General features: G+C 42.6%; 2 protein-coding genes across 7 annotated transcripts in view; one reads left to right on the top strand and one right to left on the bottom strand.

Moving 5' to 3' along the window:
• Positions 1-153: 153 nt before the first annotated feature.
• On the top strand, positions 154-1,936 carry ANKRD9 (ankyrin repeat domain 9). Its single transcript, XM_005520116.3, has 2 exons — positions 154-238; positions 698-1,936. The coding sequence occupies exon 2, from the start codon at positions 748-750 to the stop codon at positions 1,621-1,623; it is 876 nt and encodes a 291-aa protein (XP_005520173.1). The 5' UTR covers positions 154-238; positions 698-747; the 3' UTR covers positions 1,624-1,936.
• A 15,164-nt stretch (positions 1,937-17,100) lies between these two features.
• TECPR2 (tectonin beta-propeller repeat containing 2) overlaps positions 17,101-27,573 on the bottom strand; it is a 42,187-nt gene continuing 31,714 nt past the window's right edge. For 4 of the 6 annotated variants that reach the window (XM_014249782.2, XM_088058140.1, XM_088058139.1 and 1 more), the window contains 3 exons: positions 20,732-20,873; positions 19,608-19,757; positions 17,101-19,348 (listed from right to left, as the gene is read on the bottom strand). In XM_014249782.2, the coding sequence (XP_014105257.1) occupies positions 19,191-19,348; positions 19,608-19,757; positions 20,732-20,873 (450 nt within the window). In that variant the 3' untranslated portion in view covers positions 17,101-19,190. Of the gene's footprint in view, positions 19,349-19,607; positions 19,758-20,731; positions 20,874-27,346; positions 27,451-27,573 lie in introns of those variants that run through there. The other 2 variants (XR_015772978.1, XM_088058141.1) reach the window with 2 other exon arrangements.

Genomic DNA, 27,573 nt, shown 5'->3' with positions numbered 1-27,573 from the left:
TTCTTGGAACTTTGCCTCCCGTGACGCACGCGCCGGCGCCGGGCCCCGTCCTCCCGGCGCAGCCAATGGGCGGCCGGGGCGCCGGGGCGGCGGCCAATCGGCGTTGGCCGGACAGTTCCCCGGTCCTGACCGACCTTCACCGCCCGGGCGGGGGGGCCATAAAAGGGCCCCGCGGCGGCGCGCGGCGCTCCCGCCTCTCCACTGCGGCGGACACGGCACCGGCGGCACCGGCGGGGAGGTGAGCGCTAGGAGCTGGGGGAGGGAGAGAAGCAGGCCGGCCGGCTGGCTGGCTGGCTGTTCCCGTGTATCGGGTCCCCGTGCACCAGGGAAATGGGCGTCCTGTGCACTGCCGGGAGGCCGTTCCCCTATAACGGGTCTCGGTGCACGGGAATAAGGGTGTCCAGTGCACCACGGGGAGGCTGTTTCCTCGTACCGTGTGCCGGGGACATGGGCGTCCTGTGCGCTGAGGAGAGGCCGTTTCCTTGTACCGGGAACACGGGTGTCCCGTGCAGCGGGAGCAGGGACGGAGGGAGGGCTATCCTGTGCTCCGGGGTACGGGTGTCTCCTGCACCGGCATGTCGCGCCGGCTCGCTGTCACCCGTGCCGGCGGGGAGGCGGGCGGGCCAACCCGGGGAGCCCCGGAAGCAGCCGGCGGAGCCCCGGCCGCCCGTCACTGACGGCCCGTCCGCTCCCGCAGGTCCGGGCCGATGGTGGGAGGCAGCCCCCGGCGGAGCCCGGCCGCACGCCATGCCCTGGAGCGTCCGCTGGGTCGGCGGCTGCGGCGCCCAGTCCCAGAAGCAGTGCAAGAAATCCTCCTTCGCCTTCTACCAGGCGGTGAGGGACCTGCTGCCCGTCTGGTTCCTGGAGGACATGCGGACCATGGAGGTCTTCCACTGGGAGGACGGGGGCAAGGTGAGCGTGTACTCGCCCTCGGAGGCGCTGCTCTACGCGCTGGTGCACGACCACCAGCCCTACGCCCGGCACCTGCTCACTAAGTTCCCCCAGAGCGCCCTGGCTGTGCCCAGCCAAAGCTTCAGCTGCTGCCAGTCAGCTCCGCACCTGGCCATGGCCGTCCGCTACAACCGCGTCCGGGTGCTCTTCCGAATCCTCAAGGCCATCCAAGCCTTGCCCCCGAGTGACAGAGCCGCTCACCTGGACCGGCAGGGCTGCAGCCGCGTGGAGGGCGGCAAGACAGCCTTGCACACGGCCTGCGAACTGGTGCGGCCCGAGTGCCTGCTCCTGCTGCTGGGACACGGCGCATCGCCCTGCCTGCAGGACAGTGCTGGGAACACCCCCCTCGACACCCTGCTGCAGCAGATCTCCCACATGCCGGCAGCTAACATGCGTGCCAAGCTCCTCTGCCTCGACTGCCTCTTCTTCTTCGTGCCTCAGGACCTCAAGTTTGCAATGAAACAGCAGCTGTTGGACAACAGGCAGCAGTGGCAGGATCTCCTGGGGGATAACAGGTTCCAGTGCCTGGTGGGCTTAGCTCCCCCATCGCTGTTTGTCAGAGCCATGCGTGTCTTGATCAGGACCATTTCACCTGAGCACTTCCCAGAGGCTCTGGATAATCTGCCTTTGCCTCATTTTCTAAAGCCTTTGGACTTGAAACTGGAGAGCTAGAGAGGTGGTATGAGAGCCTTCCGCTCACCTGACAGAAATAGACTTGTGCTAAAAATGTATCAATATACAAAGCTGCTAATGCAGTGGCCAAGTATCTGTTTTATTGAGAACAGTATTTTGTAAAAGAATTGTATCCAGCACTTTACAATATATTTTATTTAAAGATCCTTGTGGTGAGGTGAGGGCCATGCTGCATTTTATAAAGATGTTCCATAGCATGTACAAATGAGGATATGGGGAAGAACATATTTGTAAATACATCCGAATAAACCAGTGGCAGATGTGATCAAAATACAAATCAAGCAACTGAAAACCCTGGAGTGGCATGTGCCTTGGAAAAGCATGTGCAGGGTGGGGGAGTATCTTTTTGTTAGGATTTCCCTGTTACATAAGCCTTGCCGTCCTGGAACAGGATGACTCCTTTTTTACAGCTCTCCTAATACATCTTGGCAGAGATGCGGGGTTTTTTTAAAGGCACAGATGAAAACTTCCTCATCTTGTACACAAGACCAAAGAGAAGCCAGATACTGTTACAACTTCCCTAAACAAGGCTGGCAAGGATGTGCATCTGAACAAAATGTATTTTAAAATATGCATAAATAACAGTTGGCTTCCTTGTAAAGATGTCTCTGTTCCCCTTGGAGGGCCAAGGTGTTTGTTGTCTGGCAGAGAGGGATGAAGCACACGTGTTGCTGTGGCCAAAAATGTACCTGCCCTGGCTGGGCTGGACCCTGCAGCCCCTCTGTGTGACTGCTGCAGGGTGAGGAGGGTAGCACAGAGCAGGAAGACCATCCTGCTGTTCCCAGAGGGATGTAAGGGGGTATGGCAATGGCCCGGGATCCTAGATAATGGCTTTTTTCAGTGGATTCTGGCCACTCCCCATCAATGTGTGATGGCTCAGGTTCAGCAGAGAGCACCATGACAGTCTTGGTGTCCATGCTGGGTGCCAGAGGAGTAGCTTGGATATCCAGCCTTTCCCCAACTCTGCTCCAAGGTACAAACATCCTCACAGCTGCTCCAGATCAAAAAGCGCTTTCGGGTAATGTCCTGCTTCCAACACTTCTGTTTTGACTGAGCAAAGGGTACAGCTTCAGTTCCTTGCTCTGCAGCTTTTACTCTTCAGCATTCTGGGCAGTCCCTGTGTGCTCTGCAGGGAGCTGTGCTGGTTGCACTAGCCTTGCAATGATAGTGATCTCCTAGGACACGGCACTGAAGCCTTGGCTCTGTTCTTGGAAGTTGTCATTGAAACTGTAGGGTTTTGTTTCAGAGCTTAAATTCATAGCCAGGGAGTTGTTTGCCACTTGAACTATTTCAGGATTGCTGTTCATTCTAGGGCCATCAAGGAATTGATGTGCTTAGGAGAGAAGAGCTATGTTCAAGGCACACATTTCTTTATTCATTAATTAATTTTGGTTAAGGAACAAAAAACCCCCAGAATTAGGCACTATAAGCTGTTCATGTTTCAGCAGAACAGAGTGGTGCTTCATCTAAAATAATCTCCGTACTGCATGCACAATAAAAGATAAACCATGCTTCTGAAATTTGAGAAGAAACAGAAAGAAGATTGCTATTCTTAGCCTGATAGCACTGAAAATGTTTCCTAGAAGAGAAAATGTTCCTTTTTCCTAAGAAACCAAGCTGATACATGCTCAAACCCATTACCATGAGAAATTCAAATCCCTTGCCGGAAAACATGGAAAAATTTTAACTGTTCTCTTCAGCTACCTTGTTGATTATAAAAATACAGAAATCCAGAGAACTAATCCTAATCTTCTAAATCTAGCCATTTAAAAAAAAATTATCTATGTTGCTACATTCTTTATTAGAGTAACTGTTCCCCATTGCTTCTGTAGAAATGGTGTGGAAACATCCAGACAAGTAGTAAAGCGCTCAGGTCTAACTTGTAGGTGGCAAAGTGTGGTGAGGTGAGGGAAGAGACAGAGCAGGGAGCGGGACAGAATGTTTATCAGCCTTGCTGACAAAGACATAACGAGATTCAGCAGCAGGAGGGAGTTGGTCTGTTGGTTGAACTGAGTGCTGGAAGACGCTCCTGCTCCCAAGCTGTGAGAGTAATTACACACTGGAACAGCACAACAGGCTGGGCAGGATATCCTACACCTTCAAATGAGCCCTTTAACAAAACACAAACGCAAAGGCTGCCCTGGAGCCTTCCCACCAGCTCTAGGGTAATTCATTTCAACAAACAGAATGGATCCCCTCAACACGTGATGGGTGCAAAGCTAGCTGACTGCTGTGCCCTTCCTGTTATTCTGGGGCAGGAGTCAGACGTGGTGCCGAGCCCACACTGGGATGGCTCTGCCAAAGGTCACCGAGAGCCCTCGCTGTGTGTGGCCACGCTTCACCTGGAGAGGAACCATGGGCAAAATACACCAGGGATCGCTCCCCTAGCTGGGTCCAGGCTTGTTTTTCAGACAGAGTCACAGCTTGCAAAAAGGCTGGGGCATTCTTGGCATTGGAAACAGAAGTCTTTTGTTTATAGACCAAGCAATAGCAGCATCATCTTTCCTCAGACTGACCCGTCAGCACATCTCTGTCTTCTGCCACTTTTAGGGCACAGTGGAGTGCAGGCTCCACAGCCCATTCTGTTTTCCATCTCTTGGAGAAGGCTACCAACAAAAGTACCAAGGACTGCCAGGTGCATCACCACTGACAAGCTTAATAAAGCAAACATGGACAGTGATTATATCACTGCAGAAGAGAACTGTGGTGCTAGAGCCAGGAAGCTGGCCACAAAGGTGTGGAAAAGAAGATTCACCAAGTCCTAACACCATGGGAGCACAGGGGTAAGGAGATAAAAGCTTCTGTCTTACCTGCACAGGTTAATGTTGTCACACATGGCAAATCACTCATCCATAGGAAATGCTTTCCAAAAGCGTGCAAGACAGTAGATAGAACCAGCATTCATGAAAAGCTTGGTTACAGTCAGTCCCCTAAAAAACTACTTTCTCTCGGGAAACAGTGATGAAATCTAATAAATATGGGTTGCTCAAGAACTTTCAAACCAAAATATTCATATACTACCTTGTAGTACAAAGCAGTTTTATTTACTGTGACAGGTAAAAAAGGCCTGAAACATTCTCATTCAGAAAGCAAGAAGAGGAAGTACTGAGTTAGTTTTGACTCTACAACTGACTCCTCTCTGCAGCTCCCAAAATTTAGCCTGCCTAGAGTCTGCTGAAGGAGATAAAGTGTATTGTAATTATGAGTAACTTGTTTAAAAGATGGGTTTGTGCTCTTTGACAGTCTTCTTTTACCCTGGCACAGAGCCAAGGAAAGACAGACTAGAAAGGGGCCAGGATGCCAGGTTTGTTTCCTAATTTCCTATTTGTCCTATGGCTGGTGTTCAAGCCATATGGGTTTTTGATTTGCAATATAGGAAATTTACTGATATCAGCAGATCCTTGTGCATTGCATCATCCCATCCAGGCAAACAAGGCACTCATGCCATGCACTTAATATTTAAAGAGCACTGTAAATCCTTGCAAACCCAGTTTCATAAGATCTAAGTTAATAACAGTACTTCCATCCCTGCTTGGTGTCAGCACATGTCTGGGGCTACATAACCATTAATTCCCAGGCTGGCTTCAGTGGTCTCTCTTCCTCCACCTATAAGAAGTGAAAAGGAAGTTCTGCTTATGACTTGCTCAGACCATATCAAACTGTCCTCTATTACCAAGAATCTCATCTATGGTGCTGCAAGGCTGCTGCTTGCAATGATTGACTCCTGCTCTTCCCACCACACAGGTACAGGTGCATGTGTAGCACAAGAGTGGAAGGAGCTGAGCTCCCCCACAAAATGTAACTCAGCAGAAAACACAAATACAGTTTGCAAAAACATCAGAGATCACTCTCTGCTGCTACAAGAAATGGAACCAAGTTCAGCTGGGGTACAAAGATTGCCCCCACTTGCCCTGATGACCTCTGAAATGACCAGTATCTGTTTGCCCAGTGATTTAGTTGATAAATGAAAAAAATCCACATAAATCAACAAAGCAAATTTCAGAAACCTCAAACAAAGAGAAGTTCATCATGTTTAGGAATTACTGCTAAAGTCAGGCCATCTAAGTCTAAATTGTGTATGACCCACGCCAGCAGTTCTCATGTTGAGCTTATTTCATCTGATTGATTTACATCATCTGCTTTAAATCCAACCTTACTTTATTGATCTTTAAACTGTGGCACATCCAAGGCTCTATGAGGAACCTGTAGCTGAGCCAAACAAAGGTCCCATCCAACTAAATTTAATCTCTCTACCCCTAAACCCCAAAACATCCCCTACCATCAACCTTGCCTCCTTTTTCTCTAGGAAAAATTATTCTTTTCCTGATACAAACGTGAGAGTTGATCCAAAATGGATCTAAATCAGCAGGGAGAGAGGCAGAGACAATTCAGAGAAGCAAGGAAAGCAGAGAGGGACTTTGATCTGTCCCATACTTCAGCTTTCTGAGTAAGGTTTTAGCAAGTCTCAGCCAGTAACTCAGGATCCTGTGTGAGCTCCAGACACTCCAGCCATTGTAATGTTACGTTCTCTGTACTGCAAATCTAATGGGAAGCAGAACAAATCAACACTTCTTCAGGAAAGTAAATAAGGCCTGAAAGCCTCAATTCCCCAGTTCAGGAGCCAGGGCAAGACACCTGCATGCCTGGGATATGAGGGGTGGCCATGGACCAGCCTCCCCTTCCCTGTGCTCCCCAGCTAAGGCAAACACAAGGGCAATATGTTCCACAGACCTCAACAGGGAGATGAACAATTAATGTGAGACAAGCAGTGGAAGGAGGCCAGGGGAGGGGAGAGAGAATTCAGGCAGGAAGGACTTGGCTCAGCCAGGACAGGGAGCAGCTTCCAGCTCCGGGGAGGGCAGCACCCTCTCTGCCTCTTGGTCCCCTGATTCTTGCACCGTTTGCTGTGAGTGCCACACTTCCTCTCCCACAGTCTCATGGCTCTGAGGGCAAATGGTCTGTCCTCCCAGCAGTGACCAGACAGTGTAAACAGACCTTGACTCTGTTTGGAAGACTGGGCAGCCCCATCTTCTCTCTCAGCCAGCAAAGCAACTTTGCCCAAATTTGTCCCTCTGCTCCTTTGTTCCAGTCCCAGTGGTAATTACTGTTTTGATGTAAGGGGTGTTTTTTGTCTTCATGCTCTTAATATCCAGGCTTTATTTTATAATCATTAGGAGTTTTTCTTTTTAATAGTGCAAGTAAATTGCAGTAAACATGTACTACATCACACTCATATTTTTAATGTGATGTCATTTTCCTGACAATGTTTGAGGAGCATTTTAGAGCAAAGCCCAAAAGAATAACTGATTTCTATCTCACAGTAAGAGAGAGAATGAAATCCCTTGAGGAGCTGAGTTTCTATACATGCTTTCCTCTAAAACCATCTGCTAGTGCTCTCCTCTCCCACTCCTGCAATAGGGAAAGCTATTGATGGTTAGTGACTCAAAGACAAGACAGAGGGATGCAGGCTCTCACACTGATTTCAGTCCCTTGTTAATGCCATGTCCAGTCAGGGCTGTGGCCAAAGGCAGGCTGGATGAAATTCCCCAACTGGCAAAGGAGTTGATCTGAACAACGGTTTGTCCACTTTTTCTGTGAGGAGAGAGGCATATCACTTCTGATAATACATCTGCAGGCTCTCCCAGCAGGAGTGGGGCTGGGACCTTAAGGGCCTCAGAGCTTAGGAAAACTGCTGAAAGCACCATAGGGCCAGAGAACCACTGCAGAGCTCTCAGTGCTCTTGGAAAAACACTCACATGCCAGTGGGAAGAATGTGGCACTTCCTTGGGTTTGTCTCTTTCAGATGCCCAAGGTTTGACTCAGCTTTTCTGCTGCCTCATTTTCCCTGTCAGCAGCAGCATCAGGGCTGTGGATAGACCATGAATGCCCTGGCAGAAAAACACCTTCTGAGACAGCCCTGAGGTAAGAGCTGCTGGGAGGGCAGAGCAGGTGAGTCACTCACTGAATCACTCAGCAGGTAGAATATATTGAAGGATAAAACCAGGTCATTTCCTTCAAAGTGAAATGCCAGCTACACATCACCCAGGCTGCCTTCACTATGGAGAACATCAGCTGAGGTGTTGGAGCTCTGTACAACATCCTGGCCAGTGACAAGCAAATAACATCCAGCATCATCCTCCCAACCTTCATGACAGGTCAGCAAGCTACCATCCCATCAGCCAGGGCTGTAGTATCAAGCTCTAGGTGAAAGATCCAAGGTGTATTTCCTCATAATCCTTTGCTCCAGTCAGTCTGGTCTCTCTGAGACCGTAATTCTTTCCGCGAGTCACCACCCCAGACTCGGGTGTGCAGAGAGGCACTCCACCCTCTGTTCTTTCTGTCAGCAATAAAGTCCTCTCTCCAGTACACCATGTCCCAAGACTGGTCTGCCACTGATCCCTTCCAGCACTAACACCCCTGCTCTCAGGATGCATGGGAAGCATACTACCAATACGGTGATGGGCAAAGAGCATTCAGGCTGTCCTTCACTGTTCAAGAGACTGGGTAAGCCCCAGCTCCTCAGTGACAGCAGAGGCCCCTGTGGAAGCATGGACTAGGAGGCACCTGGGGCTTTGGGAAGACAGCATGGCCAGGCAGACACTGGGGCCAAGCACCACAACACTTGTATCTTGAATGCAGTGAGAACCTGAGTTCCTTTGGTACCACATGGTATCAGCTGTGCTTACACACAGGCTTAGACATGACTGGTAAGGATATGCCTGTGGTACTGTGCCACTGCCCACACGATGAACAGCCAACTCACAGCACATCTCCTTTGCCAGTTTAGACACAGAGCAGTTTAATCCCAGCTTCTGAGGTCAAGCTTTTCCTGAGTAATATCAGCAAACATTCTTATCACCAGAAGTCTCTAGCTCAGTATTGTCCTGCAGTGGCCACCACAGCAGCCTTTAACTCCTCAGGTCTCACAGGCACCCACAACACAAGCCAGATAGCAGCAGTAGTCCATGCTGCACCTGCAAACAGCATTTTCACTGGTACCAGCCTGGGGGTTGTCACACAGGTGTTTCTACACAGCTGAGCCCCATGGGGCTAAAGACAGAACCACAATGCTCTGCTCAAACAGCAGGACTCTCATGTGTTCCCATCCTCCTTCCACTTTAGCTGAATGATGGGGGAGGAAAAGGGGGGAGTAAGTTACTTTGCTAGCCCTGACAGTGAGGGAGTAATTTTCCTAGCTAGAGCCAAGCAGAAGAAGGAAGCAGTGACACAGAGCTTGGCTCTGCCCACCTCCAACTCAGAAAGAAAAGCTCTGCTGAGCAAATGCTGTGCCTTTCAGAGGGTGCTAAGCAGCACTGAGTACTCACTCTGGGAGGTAGTAAGTCCCAGCTGGTAGTCTGGATCTGCATCTATTCACCTTTTCAGCTTTTGCACTTCATGCATGGGAAGTGGCACTGTACTGTACCAAACCAAGGACACAGAGCTGCGAGGGTATTCGGAAGCCTTTTGTTCCAGAATCAAAAGAAGCCTTTCCTGCCTCCTACTTGGGATTTGATGCTTTAGAAACTGGTTGCTCAGATACCAAACAAATCTTGTGTAGACTCCCTATTAAAACAAAAGCATAGAACTTTATATAACCAAATCCCTGCCTTGGACTGTGACCTTACCAGGCCCTATTCATTAATTAGGTGACACTGAAGCTTTACTCAGATCCAAACCTGACACTGATGCAGTCTCCCACTCTGAAGGAGACACCCTTGCTAATGGAACACATACCAAACATGCTGTTTTAATCCTACGTTGACCACAGGTGACCTTGACATTAAATACAGCGAGGCAGAAAGACCTGTCCTACCACTCTCTGTTAGCTACTGTCTGTGAAGGAAAAAGCAACTTTGGCTATCCAAGCTGATGAATTTCAGCTCAGCTGGCAGAAGGCCTGCACCCCCTGTGCCAGCAAGTCTTGAGCTCTGACCCTAGAGAAAACCCATGTTGTTTGTGGTGTCAAAACATGAAACTAACACAGTGCTCCTGGGATTTCTACCTGCCTTCCTAGTTCTTCATGGGTTAATGGGAAAACAAAACTCTACTGGTTTGTGGGTAATTTTCCTATTGCTGTAGGATGTATCTGCCCATCATGCTACTCTCAAGCCCACACCTCAGTGTAAGCTCAGTGCTTGACATCCTGCTGAACTGGGCAGTGAGGGTCACCTCACTCTGCTGACCACTCTGGTTTGTTCCTTTCTGAGCAGCCTTTGGGAACTGCCCGACCAGTCAGTCTGTCAGCAGCAAACCTTCAGTTCCTCTTTTCCTGTTTACCTGCTCTCCTTCTCAAATTGCCTTTAGGTAAAGATAATTTTACTACCGATTTACCACAATAAATACATGAGATGGCTGGGTTTGGGGAAAGTGATCAGGTAATAAATAAAAGGGACAGCTCAGGCCTGTTGAAGTCAAGGACTGATACTATACATGAGCGTATGTGCACATATGTGGAGGGATCACTTCTGTGAAGAAAGACTATTTGAACCAGCACCTAAAGCTTAATATAAATAGATTTTCTACACAAATCTAACCATTTGCCTTCTACAAGTCTCCCATATTGTTGCAATGACAAATCATCAGTGGTCAAAGGTCAATTTATGCTCATGAGATACTGATTCTTAAAACAAAAAAACCCCAAACCAACCCTCAGGTATGTTACAGCTATTACAGGTGATGTCACGTGTTACAAGTCTGCTAGTGGCATTGCTTTTTTGCCTCTTCTACAATAAAAAGCACTTTTCTCACACAGGTCATCAATAAGCCCTGAATGTTCTCATGGATAAGATAAGTGCTGGAGGACCGATGTGCAAAACTGCTGTGTGCTCACCAAATGACTGTACAGGACATTGATTCATGAGTTGGACTTGATGATCCTTGTAGGTTCCTTCCAACTCATAATATTCTGTGATTTTGTGAAAATTATGTAAAAGGAAGATGCACTCATTCTTCACCTTCGAAGTTCCTAGCTTTCTGCTAATGTCATTCGGGTCTACCAAGCAGAACACAAAAGGACATAAGAGTACTTTGAGAAGTGAAAACAAGGTGATATCACCTACATAAAAGAACCAAGCAAAGCCACAGAACATTAAATGGCTCTGACAGATAGATGTTCTTATTCCTTTATATAATTACAGGGTTTGTTCCCTTTTGTTCAATGTTAATGCTTCATGGAATGAAACTGCCACCATTTCCTGACAACAGCACAACCTAATAGGTCTTATGATAAGGAAATGCTTCCTGCCATTAAGCCTGTTTCTTCTTTCCTCATTCATCCTCCACAGGTCAGAATTACTCTCTTCTGCATTCCCTGAAACCATCATTTTACTTCTACTCACCCAGGCAACCATGGATTAAGGGAGGTATTCTTTCAAGGCCCTTTCACTCCCACCACTGCCCTGCTTCCCAAGGGGGAGCATTATCTCTGCTCATTCTGGTTTTCTCAGAATGTCTTTTCTGAAATTCACATGCTTCCAGCTGTTTGCAGTAACCTTGATGTGAACACATCAATATCAGGAGGAAACAAAGATACATTAGCACTATGCAATGCAATGCAAAAGACTTCACCCCAAACCAGGAACAAAACTGCAAATATTACACAAAACCACTACCACAGGCCTCCTGTGACTTGACTATCTTTTGAAAAGATATGCTCCTATTTCCCAACCAGTGGCATAAAATGGCTTCCAAAGATACTCCTTACTTATGTGGACTTCATCAGAGACATTGGGATAAAGAGAGGGAAAAATAAAAGATGGTTCCATCCCCAAGTGTCATCCATGTTAAAATTTTATGAGCCACTGCCAAAGAAGACTATCACGTTATAGAAGGAAGTTCCATTTATTTTGCAAAAATCACTTGCTTGGGATAGCTTCCAAAAACATCTTACTTGGCTGAACATAAGCAGAGTTGCCTCCAGAGATATTATATGGGAAAGCCTTATAGGCAAAGCCTACTAATAATATTCCTGAAGCCTATACAGGGTCCATTGTAGCGAAAGCTTTGCCATGAATAGGACTGAATATGAAAGACAAGCATTCCAGTATTCCCCACTTGTCTGGTGTGTTTTCACAAAATATTTTTTTCAAAATATAAAAAAAATGTTTTTCTTTTTCCCCTAGTCAGTGGGGTTATAACTGTGGCCAGTATTTTCTGAGCTTTACATGACAACTGAATTCAGATACTCTTAATCTGCTATTGGGAAAACAGCTAAATATAAGTCAAGAGATCAACAATACCAGTGCTAATAAACTGGGATTTTCTTTTGTTTTCTGGGGCAAAAGCAATGTTCATATTCCCACTGCAGCAGTGTTTCTGGAGCAGTGATTCTCCAAGATGCTTTATCAGGCACTGCCAAGTGGAACTACATTTGTTTACAGAAGCATACAGCTTCTATGGTGCTTTTTATTAAAAACTAGATGGAAAAAGTGCAGGAAAATCTACAAGGAAGTTATAGTGGTGACCCAGGTCAACCCACTCAAGAATTTGGGAATAGCTATTTTAAATCTACTCACTCTGAACAAGCTGTACTTGCAAAACTAAGAGTAACAAAAAGTGTGAATCCTGAATGCAAAATGCAAACAGGGTAATAATATGCAAATCATCTGGGTGAGAGGACTAATTGTTGGGTCTGTTAGACACTAGATTTTAAACGTACCCATTTCAAGGTCAGAGGTGGGTACTTTTGGAAAATCACTGTCACTCAATATCCTAAAATAATTGCAGACGGTAGATACAATATGGGCTGTGCTGCTCCCCATAACATTGAACTTTAGATTAAAAACTACGTGAAATTTGGTGAAATTCACCCTGAAGAGCATGAAAAAAAGTCGTATTTGTAATAACAACTGATCAAGGATGCAATTTGTGTCTCTTGTGCTCATGTGTTCCACCCTGGCTGACTTTGGGAACTCTAGCAGGGAACCCTAGACTTAAAGCAAGAATCCTTAGAGACAGACCTAAGAAACCACCCATTAGTCCACACCTGCAAAAGATTCTTCTTATCCCCCACTGAGGCTGGCAAAACTCACCAGGCAGGGAATCCTATGTAGGTGATGAGCCTGCCATGCTGCCCAGAACAAATGTGCTGAGGGAGACACTGAAGTCTGGGCTCTTGGCAGTACAGTTCTGCAGAGACAATGTTATTCTTAAAGTCCCTGAAGCTGACAGCAAGATAGATGCCAACCTGCTTCTAAAAGTGGCTCTGAGAAATCACTGGCTGTATGATTGCGACACTCAGGGATTGAATGAAGCATGGCCTTTTAAGTGAAAGCCAAGCTCACCTTGCTTGGTATGCTTTGAAAACTCAGCTGGAAAAACATGGCATCTCTCACCAATTAAAAAAACAAAAACCCAAACAACTGTTACCTTTCATCTTGAAAGTCTTCTATTAAAATCAGGTTTAAGAAGTCCCTATATTGCAAACAACCAGCAATGGTGAAAAACATGCTGCAAAGGACTAAGAACGAGGTTACAGTTGACACAAAACCCTGCTGGTTTAAGCTGTGTTTTGTTATTAAAACTGAAGTTAAAGTGGAAGGAGCTGCTTCACTACATCCCTGGACCTCAACTCCCCTCCTACAGCAATTAGAAATGGCAAGATGGGGAGGAAGGAAAGAAAGTGCCATACAAAACACTCAATTGCTTGTGTTTCCCTCAAAGGATTTGCTCTATATGTGAATCATGTAAATGCACAAAAGGACAGGGGAAAGATCCCCACACTAAGCAAAGAACAGTATGAAAAGCCATCAGCAGGCCTTGAAAGCAAGGAGATTCAGCTTCCCAATGTATCCATTCCGAGTAGAGGCAAACACGCATTTCAGATATTTTTGCTGTCGTTTTAAACAGGCCTCATGTTGGCAGTATTTTAAGTAACCAGCTAATGAGACCTGAAGCCAAACAGATCTCCTACACAAGTACCTATGGCATCGATATTAATATTTAACAAGGTCAGCATTATTATTACAGCAATTACAAAGAGAACCAACAGTGCTAAACATGTTATTTCCAAGTGTTACCCTGATCGTTTACCATGTTCTCCTTAACTTAAAAGGTCTGACTTCCACCACAGCACCACGGAACAAAGTGCAGGTCCGTTGCTTCACATGTTCTTATCCCCAATTTGGAGCGCTGGGTGCGGCTCACAGAGGGAACAGACCTTAGACCATCTGTTGAGGCACAGAACGGATTTAGCAAGACAAGCGTGGGAGCTGAGCAAGTAAAATCTCAGTCATTCTAGCAATTACCCTACTTACTTTGCACTTCCCATGATCAGCTGGCTGGTCTGTTCCCTAGAACAACCAGGGATTGTGGGGTTTCTTGCTGGCAGTTGCAGTTTTTCCCCTGCAGCTCAAGCAAATTCATTCTCTATGGTACATCCCCCTGCTCTGTAGCCAGGCACATGTGCCAGGAATTCTGCTGGGGGCTTCCCTGGAACTTTCCTCCCAGCCTTATATTTTTTTTTCTGGGAGAGATCTAGTTAGTCTGATCTTTCACCTGGCCCAACAGAGCTTAGCTAAATTCATCCAGCCCACATTTAGGGAAAAATACAGCAGCGTGACAGCCTCAGTAAGGAGTCATCTGTTGAGTAGTCTCATTTCATGCTTCAAGAGATGTTAACAGCTGTGTCACTTCTCCATTCCACACACAAGATACCTCTGCACACCCTTAACAGCAGAGAGCTCTCAGCAAAGGCTCCCCACACTGACTAGACAGCAGGTCCACTGAATACAAATAAAGCAGTCACTTGTGCAAACCCAAGATGGTAAGTACAGTATGTTAATAAAATTCTGTACACATCTTTAGGTACATTTTCTCTGGATATGAGATTCAAAGCACAAGTGTTGAAAATGGATGTCTCCTTCCTTTATCTGCTCTAAGTGTATCTCCGCTGAGGTTATAAGCAAAGTATATTAAAATGGAAAAACAAGTCACTGGTTTCTTCAGTATCAGAAATAGTGAATAATGTTTGAAAGATTAATTTGTAACTGCAGCTCCACTCAGTGATATTCAGCTGTGTACTACTCAATTCCTCTATCAGAATCATAGGCTATAAAAATCCTTGTATTTAGAAGCAATTTCTGAGGGCCAAAATGGAAAGGGCATTTTTCAGTTTGGAAGACTTAGTACTTTTTGGTGTTTTATTATCATTGTTATTAGTTTTTACAGAACAGAAATCAAAGCTTTTATATATGCACATAAACATATACAAAAAGTCCACCATCCATAAGAACACAAAGATCCTCAAACAGATATTTTTCTATGCTTTTTTATACCACTAGTACCAAGCAGGATTTTAACCTTATGGCTAATATAATAATTTGATAAATATACTTAAACAGATTTCAAGTCAGGTAGACTCAAAGTCCAAAGGAATCATCATAGTCATTTCACCCAGCTTCTAGTGTGATACTAGCCACAGAACATTCGAAAATACTTCCTGCAATGAACTTGAACCTCACTTCCCATCTCAATTTCAAGCAGTGAGAAATCCATAACTAATAAACCTAGATATTGCTAGTTAGCAGACTGGGTAGATAATTGCATTCATCCAGACATTTTAATTTTTATTGGTGGAGCTCGAGTTGTAGCAATTCACAAAAGGTAAATGACTGCAACCCAACTTTCACTTTCCAGTAATTACAATCTAGTCCTATATATTACAAGTTCTCTTCTGTCCTGCTGATGTGAGAGTGGTTAACTACAGTAACTCAATATCAAAAAATCAGGGTGATCTACTTTGTTTGGCACAGGATCCATCAGCTTTCTGTGCTGTCTACTTGCCACCATAATACTGTTTCCAACATGTAACTTTGGCTTTCAGGAAAGCTGCAAGAGGAATAAAGCTTGCATCTCACATTTTACAGCTGGAAATCCTCAATCCAGTCTCTCTACTCCTGACAGTAGGGATGGGATGTAGACAGGGCCAGTTAGTGTAAAATCTGGAGACCTGAGAATTTACACCAAAGTAATGAGGAGAACTCCGTACCTTCATAAACAATTTAGGCTTCAGTAATTGCTAATTAACCAGGCAAAGCCATAGACATACAAGCGCTTGAATTTCAAGCCTTTATAGTCAGAACAGCATTTATTGAAAAGGTGTATCAAGGTTGTTCCTTGAAATCTACCCAGAACTGCTGAAACAAGCAAAAGCTCACTGATTAAAGGGAATTTCAAGAACAAAAATATAAACCAGAATGTCACACAAGTCTGAAATAGCCCATAGGTGACTTTGAAATGCTTGGCAGAATTCATCTATTGGAAAGTTATATTGGGGAGTTATGGAGTTCTGATGTTAACAAGCATGTGGGAAGAAGGGGGGGATCCTGGTCTATTCCATCAGAAACTCTTTGAACAGGTAATGGAGGCTGAAGACACATGAAACTTTGTACCTGCACAAATAGAGCTGTTTAGACAATGGCCTAAGTTCATAATTGTTTCTCACTGTAATCTTTCTAGTAGTAGCAGTGTTCATATAAACAGTTCTACTATCTTACCTAAGGAATTAGTATATTTTCTTTGACATTTGTTAGTGAAAGATTTTCTCTGTACCATTTAACATGATCCTATTTTATTTTTATTGCTGCAAGACAAAGAAAACCAGGAGTTTCTCATCTATCTAAGATGGCTGGTTTCACAACAACTCATCATACTCATCTTCCTTAAGCTGTGACATCAGGATTACTCCTGCATAATAGCAAGGAGCCAGTGCTGTAAGGAGACTACTATTTCCGTGCAGGAGTCAGAGAAGCAGCTGAACCAGTTTGTCAAGATAAAAGCTATGATAATTAGCAAGGACACTGCCATGTGAATCTGAGCAGGATTCCTGGGGCTGGAAGTGTGTTTAAGAGTCAGAAGCCTCATTAATCACTGTTACTTCCCTTGTGTGAAGTTACCCAGGTCCCGACTCAGTCAGGAAACAGCTCTCTCCTTTGGGAAGCGAAGCCAAGGTGCTCTCTTTTAAGCCCCAGCTGCAGTTCCAGTAAAATGCCAAAAACACAGGAAGCCCTCAGATAATGAATAATTCAAGGAAGGGTGCAGTTAAAGCACACGTGGTACAATCACCATTTTCTGCTGGACCACTTTCTAACTGGAACCACAAATGCATATTTTTCACTGAGAGCTAAAATATTCAACATGAAATTTTTGTTCAGCATGTAAGGAAAGAAATTTGTTTACTTCTATTAGAGCAAGACTATCTTAATATGGCAGCAACAAGCTTAATATTCAAATATGAGATGTGTTTCATTGTCTTTGCTTGAATGATGAACATTTTGTCAGCTTGACACACCTGTCACAATTTAAAAAATATATAAAAATAAACTTCACTATCCAGGTCCTTACATTGTCATTACCATGTTGTCTAGGGCAACATTAGAGAAGGATTTCATAAGCACAGTCTTTAACAACAAGACAATTGCCAGACACAGAGAATTCTCTTGTAAATCACACAAAAGATCAGTCTTGCCAAAGCAATTTATTTCTTAAAAATCTAATTTATTGCACTTGTCTTAAAGCACAAACAAAACCAAAAACCCAAATACAGAAATAAAAGTAAAAAAACCCATCCTAATTTTGTTGAAACTACCCTAAAAAGTAGTCTGTAAGAGCTCTTGACACCAATTGAATATTAACGACCATAGCAAGGAACAGTATTATACAGTAAATAAACAACTAGCAAGCTCAAACCATTACTAAGATGACTTTGAAAAATGTAATACAAAAGTGTCACTATTAAATAAACAATAATATTGTATTTGAGCATCTGGTGCTTGGAGGGCACAGAGAAGTTGCTCTTTCTCATGTCCTTTCTCCGAAGTGATTGACTTGGGAGTTGCCTTAAGATACTTTTAAGCTGAATTTCAGCTCCTTTGGGGTCCTCAAGACACCAAGCTATGCTTGCATAAAACAGACTGGGTTACTTCACAAGCTGATTCCATTACCATCCACTTCCAGCATCTGGGGTAATCTTTGTATAGAGATGAGACAGCAGAGAAACACACATATAATCTGTAAAAGGGAAATAAATCTGTCCTTCCTGTAGGACTGAGATTCTACTGAGAACTGACAGCCAATACCACAAGTGCTTCTAAAAAAAAATTACATAACTTGGTTCTCTCTCCAACAATTCACATTCTCACCTTGCACCATGTTTATTCCAAGTTTAGTGCAGTACGTGCATGAGCTATTCTGAAAGAGAACAGAGGTTAAAAAGAAAACACATCCTTTCCCATTTGTGTTAAGTTCTGAAAACAGAAACATCCCCACTTTTCAACTCTTGGCCTTTTCTGAAGCTGGCTCTTTTACAGTATTGGTTAGCAGCTGCTTAAAACATTCTGATGATTTATCAGCTTAGAACAAACACAAAATAACTCCTCCGCCTACATACTGAACTCAGGTTCTCTCATCTATAGTTCTATTGCTTAAAAAAGATGAGGTATCTTTCAAAGAAGATTTAGTGTAAAGAAAAATAAACTGCAATGATTAACTTAGGTTACTTCCCAGTTCATCACATACTCCTGTTGCAACATCTGTTAAGTATAAGACACTTCAAAATTTAGCTAACATAGCTAAAAATCAGAATATTGTTAAGTATTTTCTCACAATATCACAATTTTTAATGGGATATATAGGTAATTCTATAAATTACCATTTTATTCTTAATACATCTAAGTTTGGTACTCAAAACAATATGAGTCCAAATGTTAAAGCACTGGCTGGAGGCACAAATACAGCACAACAGGAATTATGAAAGCTGCCTTGTACATTCCTGCTTTGTACTACAAACCCAACAAACGACCTCTTCTTATTCCAAACTGGGACCCACCCCCAAAACTCTGTCAGCTTCCTGATGGCTATGGAAATGGAAAAAAGTCCCTCTGATATTAGGTGTAATCTAAAACTCTACCTTGTGAATGAAGGCGAATTATGAACAAAATTTCTGGGAATGGAAGGTTAGTATAGCCTTGCAATTATTTATATGGAAATGGATCAAACTAAGTTCATTCTAACAATACTGCGTAATCATAATGATCTCAGATCTCACTAAGAAATACTTCACCATGTTTTCTTCCATGCTGCAAGGAAAAATAATTCTAAATATATGTACAAGAGTCAGAGTGATCCCATCAGTATGGTATGGAGTTCCAAATACAAGAAGAAATTGAGAAATGCTTAATGCTTCCACTGTAGAGAAATATTTAATGCAACAGAATTCCGTCTCAAAATCAGTACATTAGTTGCATGCTGTTGTGAAGTACTCACTTTCATTGCTAGTAAGATTAACGTAAGAGTTATATTTCCAAAGGAGCTTCTACAGTAGTACGGTATAACAATTGCAGTATGCCACACCTAAAGAGTCTCCCAAAAGATTATGTAACAAACATCAGAACTCACAGCTTGGGGCTATTTAACAGGTCAGTTTTCCCATACAAAAGTGCTAATATCACAGGTCCAATATGAGTGGCTTTTAGATCCAATATTCTGTACATACATTACAGAAATTCTGTCCTCCTGTTTTTTTCACTGCTTCATAAGCTTGACAGACTTCATATCACTTCCCATTCATCTTCCAAATCATCAGGGTGAAGCAGAACAGAGGTGTCATTATTTTTCTGCAAACTATGGGAATGGCTAAAGGTCTTAGTGAGGCGCTGGAGCAAAGATCCTGAAGTACTGATCGCCCATAATTCATCTAGAGGGGTCACTGCAAAGCACAAATTATCCATCTTTTAATTATAGTAGCAAGTTCCAATTCTAAACATTGAATAAACAATATTTGGATCTGTTTTCCCAATTATACCCAGAGAAGGTTTTTATTCATGTGACAAAAACACCCTTGGTGAAACACAGCATGTGCCGCTCTCCCTGCTATGACCCTGTATGGTCAGCTTGAGCACCATCAGGTGGAACTCAAAGCAGACATCACAATATTTTGGACAGATTGTGATGCAGAACCAACTTGCCTGTTAAACGTGAGACATTCCCAGGAATCTTCTTCCAGTAGTCTCCTGCAGGATTCTTGTCAGTGACGCCGTATCGGCGAGCAACATCTCCATTGGGGCAGCGTGCCCACACAGTCCTGGTACTTAGAGCCAGCTGGCAGGCCTGCAAACCTACAGGGAATTGGACATGAGGAGGCAATAATCAGGCTTTCCTAGACACTAAATACACTTGCAGAAAGTACTTTGAGAGCAGACATCAAGACTATAATAGTTTTTATATATTCTTACATGAAGCACTGCTGAACAAAAATGCTTCTGAACTGCAGATTTGATACTCCCTGCATCTATTGACCATAAGGGTTATCCCAACATGGGTAGAATTTGTTATGTGGCCACAACCACAAGCAACATCCAATCTGAGGACCGTCATAACATGCTTTTGGAGCCCCCACTGTATGTGACTAGCACATGGGGAATAAGATAAAAATTACAATCTTAATTTGTCTAAAAATGGTAAATATTACAGACATTGTGGACTCTTGCCCCCTCTTCACAAGAGTACTCTGCAACCAAGTGCCATGAGTTAATGCAGTGACAAATTATTTGAAAAGCAGAAAGCAGCAATGCACAGTTATTTAGAAGGAAACAAATAAAATTTAGTTTTATTTAAAGGCAAGGAAAAAGTGTAATTACCTAAAACACAGCATATCCAGCACACAGGATTAGTAGAAAGATATGCAAAATAGTGTAAGGTTTTTGTTACCCACATCTAGGTTGAAACCTCATGTGGTATCACAATTAAATACAAAACCCCACAGCACAAGAGTCTCCCTACTGCTTCAGAATTCTGCTTCAGTTTTAACTGAAAGGGAACTCTACCACTTACGGAGTGGCAGCAGCCTGAAATAACACAACAGAAATTCATTTTAAAAAAATCATATTTCTCCTAGCCAACTACTCAGTGTTTTTAAGTAAAAACAAGGTCCTCTTTAAAAGATAACCCTAATCAAACACTTGATTGCAAAAAAAATAAATTTAAACATTACACTCCAATTTAAAAAGCAACAAGAAAAAAAAAAAATAAACAAAATTAAAGCACTGAGAAAATGGCAGAAACAACAAGGAAGTGATGCATTAATTTTTACCTGGTACATGTTCCCAGTCAGTGCCTACAGGCATTTCATCTGTAATTCCAACTCGTACATGGACATTCCATTTGCTATCAATTGCCCACAACATCTGATCGTTTGGACTTGAATGAATGCTGACCAAGTTGATTCCTACTGGCTATAAAAATTAAGCACAGTATTTAAACTTTGTACTACTGTATCTTTGTACTATTGTAGCATTTGTTTTTCACAGAAGTACACAGAAGTAAAATATTTACCAGATACTAAAGACAGGGAGAAATGTAACTGATATTTTACGTGCTATTGTACAAAATTATCCATTTTCCAAGAACTTAAGGCCTTTGTAAGTACAAAAGGAACATGAATGAATGTATCGTTACTGATAATGATATTCATATTTAATGTTCAGTCTTCAGGTCTAATAATGTTAGTATTTGCTTAACCACTGCTATTCCAATCAGAGTTTCAACTACAAGTTGGAAGAGGGAACTCTTCCAATGAAATGCGTAAAATGCAGTATTTTCCTCTTTGCCTGACAGAAAGTTTTCCTAATACTATTAAATCTGCACTTTATTTCTAAGTATATTCTAAAGCAGTGCATTTCTACAGTCTGCATGTCTCCTCTTTGCAATGAAATGATGATCTGCCTTCTTGCCTGTAGTCCATTCTACAGGAATACAGCCATGGAGCTCACAGCAGAGCAGTACTACAGCAGCCACACCTGTGGAGAGGATCCACAACACTACCCACTGGCAAACACGAGTGAAATACACTTCCCATTCTACTCCAGGCATGTCCTTACTCCACCTGCTTCTACAGAGATTTGCTTTAACTACTGCTCAAAATCAGTGGTACTAACATAACGTCATGATTTTGTAGCAAAATATGTCATCCAATCAGGTTGGATGATTGCAAGTATCCTGCAAAACACGTACTGTCAATAAAACACGGATAATAAATAAAAAGCTTCTTCTCCACACCAGCCTAGTAAAGGCACTGCAGAAGACAGTATGATGCCTGAAATATATCATCTCCTCACAAAGCAGCACTGCATTCCCTGCTTTTGCCTCATGGCATAAGCTGAAATTCCAGACTGCTAAACAGAAGAGCAAATACTCTCCGTATGTATAAACCAAGGGATACAGAAGCATGATGTGCACTACACAACCCAGTCCCAGATGAGCCTTCTGTGTACATAACAGTTACCTGCTTTGGTTTTGCTTTTAAAATTCTGGTGCTGACTTGGGTCTGACCAAGCTACAACCAAGTCTGACTTGTATCACCAAATCAATCCTGTCTATTCAGGTTTCAAGACCCTTGACAGACTGTCTTTTCATGTTTTTCGTCTCATTAGCTGTTTGCCCTCTGTTGGAAGCTTGAGGCTGGTATTATTCAAGAATTTACCTGTGATCACAGTAAATTTACAAGTGGCTGCAGTTTGGATACTTAAAAGCAAAGCCACTAATTGTCTTGAAAAGCACTGACTACATAGAACACATAGCTGCTTAGCTACTTTCAGATTGGTATTAAACTACTGAACAAAAACCTCAACCAACCAAAAAAATCCAACCCAACCCCCGAAGAACAATCCACACCAAAAAAACTCCAAACACATCCAAAACCAATCAAGCAACCCATCAAACACCCAAACCACACTAAAACCAAAGCACCCCAAAACCCCACACCATTTTCCCATTTGGACTTTCTGCCCCTTTGCTGGAAGTGATCCTTACTCCTGGCCCAGTTTACATTTCTACCCTCCATTTTTTATTTGCTTCTTTCTACAGCCACCTCGGCTCTCATTCCCCACTTGTCCCTGCTCACCTCCCCACACTGCTGTCATGGGGCAGTGCCTCACTCCTGTGCAGCTTCCTGCTCTGTCACATCCCTCACCACACTTCTGCTCTTGCAGTGACATGTTTTCATACAAGGGAGCTGAGCAGTTATTAGCTTGTGCAGGCTGAAGTACTGCATGAACAGGAGACTTTTGCCTTTCATCTTTTTTTTATATTTTATTTTTTACAATCCACTTATCTCCTTCTTACCATGTTCTTCTAAATAGCCACCCCTTTCCCAGATTTGAAAGGTGACTTTCTGTCACCTTCCCCCCCATGTCCTTCACACCACAAACTGACAGGGAGTCTATCTATGCTCTGCAATACACTTCATGTTCCAACCAGGGTCCATCCCAAACTGTGTCTGACACCTTGGTGGGACATTGTTGCTGAACTGTTGGGATTTGTGCACCTTGCTCCCCACTCTCATATGTCAGGATCACATGCCTCTCTTCTACTGTCATTTGTCTAGAAGAAAATTCTCTGAGAAAGAGCTGGAGGAGTATTTTCATCCAAGAAGACTTACTGAGTGCTGAAACCTACTACCTAAGCCCGTGCATTATTACATATTTACAGGTAGTAAAACTAAGAAAAGCAGAGGAAACACCCAAAAGAAAAGCCACAAAAGGAGCTGCATGAATTTCAGCTAAATTGCTCCTGATACCACTGCAGGTTGAAGTGTAACCAAAGCAATTACTTCTACCCTATTCTGCACCACCAACACATCTAAGAAACAATTGGCAATCATCAAATTCAAAATAACATGTTTAAAAGCTCAGCTAAATAGTCTTCTCATTCTTTGCTTTTCTAAGTGAGTTCATTTTGCACTTAAGTTTCCCTACCTCCCTGGGTATTTCATTTCCAGCTTCTCTTCCTTCTTCAGGCTACTCAGCTCTTTCTGATAACCTCACATCAATAAAACAATTCTCTTGCTCCTGCTCCAAAGGGTCCAGGCAATTCCTCTACCCCCCAGCTTTCTGCTATGGAACAGCCAGTAAAGAACCCAAACGACAGGACACATAGTGACATCATGATATACAGCAGCTTTTGACACAAACCAGGGACAAGCCACTGGAAACAAATACAGGCAATTCTTAGACCCTGTTGCAAAAGTTTGACTTCTGGATTATTTTTTACCCAGAAAGCAGCCATCTACAATAAGAAGGTACTCTTATGGCTACCACAGCAAAGTGGATAAAATTAATTTTAAATTTTCTTGACTATTTTCTTAGAACAGTCATGCTGATATTATCTCAGATATCTCCCGTTTTCACTAAGTTTTAATTACCATAAGCATGCTTTATTTTTGTAAGTTATGTAACAAGAAAATCCCTACAGCTGTAGTTAAAGGTTAAATAGAGTTCTCTCACAGCACTAAAGAAACATATCTCTGCAAATTCATAAATCTGCTGATAACATTTCAGAGACTGATAACTATGAAAATTGATAAATTATTTTAGCATAGCCTTTACTCAGCTGATTTAACTTCCAACAGCATTCATGAGATTTATATACCTTGACTGTGAAACATGTTCTATTTGTAATTTACCAGAGAATCTGGAATTTTAAAGAACCTTGCAGCAGTCTCTCAGCCTTCCTGCTCAGAGGCACCAAACTCCATTTATACAGTTATCTACAATATAGTCACCACTGTGAGAGATAAACCTGTTATGGATCACTCATGCATCCAGCGCGATTTGATAAAAAATTGCAGAACATTGTTTTTCTTTTACTTGGGGTGGAAAGCATTTCTAAACTAAAAATGTCAGAAGTCTGACTCTTTTAGCCAGTCAGATCTGAATACAGATGCCCCATCCTCTGGTCTTGTGCCTTGGCTACAAACACCCCAGTCAATCCCTGTCTTTTGTGATATGACGAATTTCCCTCCAGGACCATGGACTGCAGCACTATCAACTATGTCCTTTTCAACATTAAAGGAATCTACTAAGAGTTGTGGATATATTTGTTGTCCACTACAAACAAAAACAATGAAAACCAACTTCCCATATGTTTGTTGTGAAAGCAGTGTTGATAAAATGAAATAAACTTGAAGGAATCATATAATAGGCAAATTGTAAATGATATCAAGAAACAATGTCTATGCTAAACATACTAAAGTTATCAAGTTGTCCATTAGCTTTATAATTCTGTGTGAGTTACTTCCTTTCTTTCTGCAAGCCACAGAGACATTTCAGTATAAGAATTTAACTTAAACAATAGTATCAAACAAAATCCGAAGTAAAAACTAACATATTCCCCCACCCACTCTCCCCTACATACTACTCAAGTTTTGTCTTATTGGTCACAGCTGAACCCAAATGGTTAAAGTTCCTTGTCAAGGAAGAAAGGGCAAACACACGCACACACAAAAAAGGCACGAGAACATTTTCCACGTCACTTTTCAGGAGCACAGAGTCCATGTACCAGCAAACCTCCATTATCTCTGTTCTGCTGCAAATATCCAGGATAAGGAAGACTAAACATAACATTATCAGTCTGTCCCAGCCGAATCCTTTTTGTAACAGGTCGGTGGCTACATTCAGCACAAACGTTCTCCTTGCCTTCAAAAGGCAAATCAGAAACACCTTCACCTGGTCCAGGCCAGGCTGTAAGAAGGTCACATCAGGGATTACTTCTCACACTCTTGAGCATTATGAGTGTATCAGACTAATATCTGACTGTTTTCATGACTAACAGCATCCAGACCCTCCTAATGAGGATAACAAACAAAGAATGCAACTCTGAGAGACTCTCCCCCAATATATATTTACATATTATTACATAGGCCTATTTACATATTATTTTCTGAGTTCCATTTAAATGAAGGTTATAAAGCCTTTTCAGCATTAGCCAGCTAAATTAAGTACTGTTTTCTCTGCAGAGAAGTTCAAGACAATCTACAGGAGCAGGAAATATGAATCTATGTTTGGTCTTCCTTGATGCCATGTGTTCTTCAGTAAAGCTGACATTAAAGTGTAAAAAAAAAAATAAAAAAATTATTATTTATTGTCCGAAACGGGAGCATTCTTTTCCTCAGAAGCCTTAGAACAACAACAGGACCCTTTGCCCCACTTTCTGCCTTTAGTGAATAAAAGGGACAAAGGCCTTAGCTGGGTATTTCCAACCAAGCAGATATCTACTGTGCTGTCTATGACTAGAACAGACAATCTGGAAGACAAAGCAAAGCCAAGGAGCAAATCTTTGACCTCTCCCTTCTGTTAGTTCTAATTTTTTATTCCAATGTTGGTTTTTTTGCAGAAACATGGGAAAGACAACAACATACGGTATCAAATCACAGAAAAGATCAAACCCGTGCAACATCCCAACATGTTCTTAAAAGAACCATAAAATACTTCAAAAATACTTAGTACAACTTTCCTTAGAAGCAATTAAAAAAATAAATAATTTAAATTTCAGGTAGCCACTTTAGAGACTGTACAAACTTCAGGCCTACTCAGGTTTTCCCAACTGTTTTCTGGTCACATTGTTTTATAACCAAGATTACAAACTGTAATGTAGGAGGTAAGCCCTCTGTAATTACCACTACAGGTATTTTTAATAACGTACTGAAGAACCGAACTGTTAGGAGAATAAGAATTAATTATTTACAGAAATGTGTGTTAAATAAACACTACGTGCAAATTCCCAGGAAACACAACATAATTTAACACTACGTAATAAAAACCTTGTATAAGCAAAGCTCTGAGTAACCAAGGCTTTTATTTTTTTCATAAACACACCTTTAATGAGCATCAGCGAAACAACCTCTCACATAGTCTATGCCTCTAAAATGCCCCTCTTTAGTTTTAAAATTTAAATATCTTACCAAGGAGAGACAGCATTTTTGGGGGGTTATAGGGAGGAGCCTTCAAGCTCCTAATTCAAGCTCAAAGGATCTGATGTGTCCAGCAGATAGGGTGTCTCCTTACTCTGTGCAACCATAGCTCATACTTGCTAAATCATGATGATCATTCTCTACCCATGAATTTTTATACCATGGTGCTTTCATTGCATATAATGACTCTGCATATAATAACTCTGAAAAACTCTCAAAACTGAATGATAGTTGTGATTACTTTATCTGTCTAACTGAATGTTAAATATATTTCTTCATCTCTCTGAAGAATAATTAAATATCTAACTCTGTGTTAACTAACCAAAATATGGGAATATTGGAAGAGTTGCAGGTATGAGGAAGTTCCAAGTAACGACCAAACTGTACTATGAAAACTGATGGTTCTCTTTCCCACAGTTGTTGTTTCAAATGTAAGCCAGTCTCATGAAAAAGCAAATACACCACCCTGAGATCAAATTTTGGAAAGACATGGGAGGATCGCCCATTGACTTTTCTGGGTGTACTCCACTTTGAGCACTTTCTGTGATCTGGAGCTTCTGGTGCTGATAACAATTGCTATCTCCCATGACAGGCCACATGCACGCTTTTCTGAGCATGGTGATAGCAGTGCCTTAAAACAAGTATCAGAAGACTAAAACTCCAAAGCAGCAAAACACAGTGAAATATAGTGACAGCAGTTTTCTTAAGAAGCAACAAGGAGGAAGATAATAAGCACTACGCTCAGCAATGGAATCAGCATGAGGCAACTTCAGAACAAATGCTGAAATTACATTTTTTCAGCCTCTAAAAGCACCTTTTATGTAACTTACAATTACTTAAGATAGGCATGCCTGTGAAGAATAGCGCAGACTTGAACTTAAACATTATGGCATTCTAAATCAGCTAAACAAAAGACACAGCTGCAGAAGCTTTGATCTCCTATACTTATTTGCAACCCACCTTGAGACAGCTGCTCTTACTACTGGCAAACAGCTTTTCTCTACATCATCTTGAAAAGTGCAGTCCTCCAGGAAAATCTTCTCCCTATTAATGTCTTCAGAGGCCTCACATGAGTGAAGATATATAGAACAACAGACTAGTTAGTCTGGTCTAGAGAGAACCAGGCCTAATGAGTGTATTACTTTTCCAACCTTAGCAGACTTAGGATAATTAAAGATACTACCTCT

The sequence above is a fragment of the Pseudopodoces humilis genome, chromosome 7, assembly GCF_049639895.1.
Source record: "Pseudopodoces humilis isolate 2021_Gansu_Grassland_sample_001 chromosome 7, ASM4963989v1, whole genome shotgun sequence".
Taxonomy (NCBI): domain Eukaryota; kingdom Metazoa; phylum Chordata; class Aves; order Passeriformes; family Paridae; genus Pseudopodoces; species Pseudopodoces humilis.
This window is presented reverse-complemented; position numbering and strand designations above follow the sequence as displayed.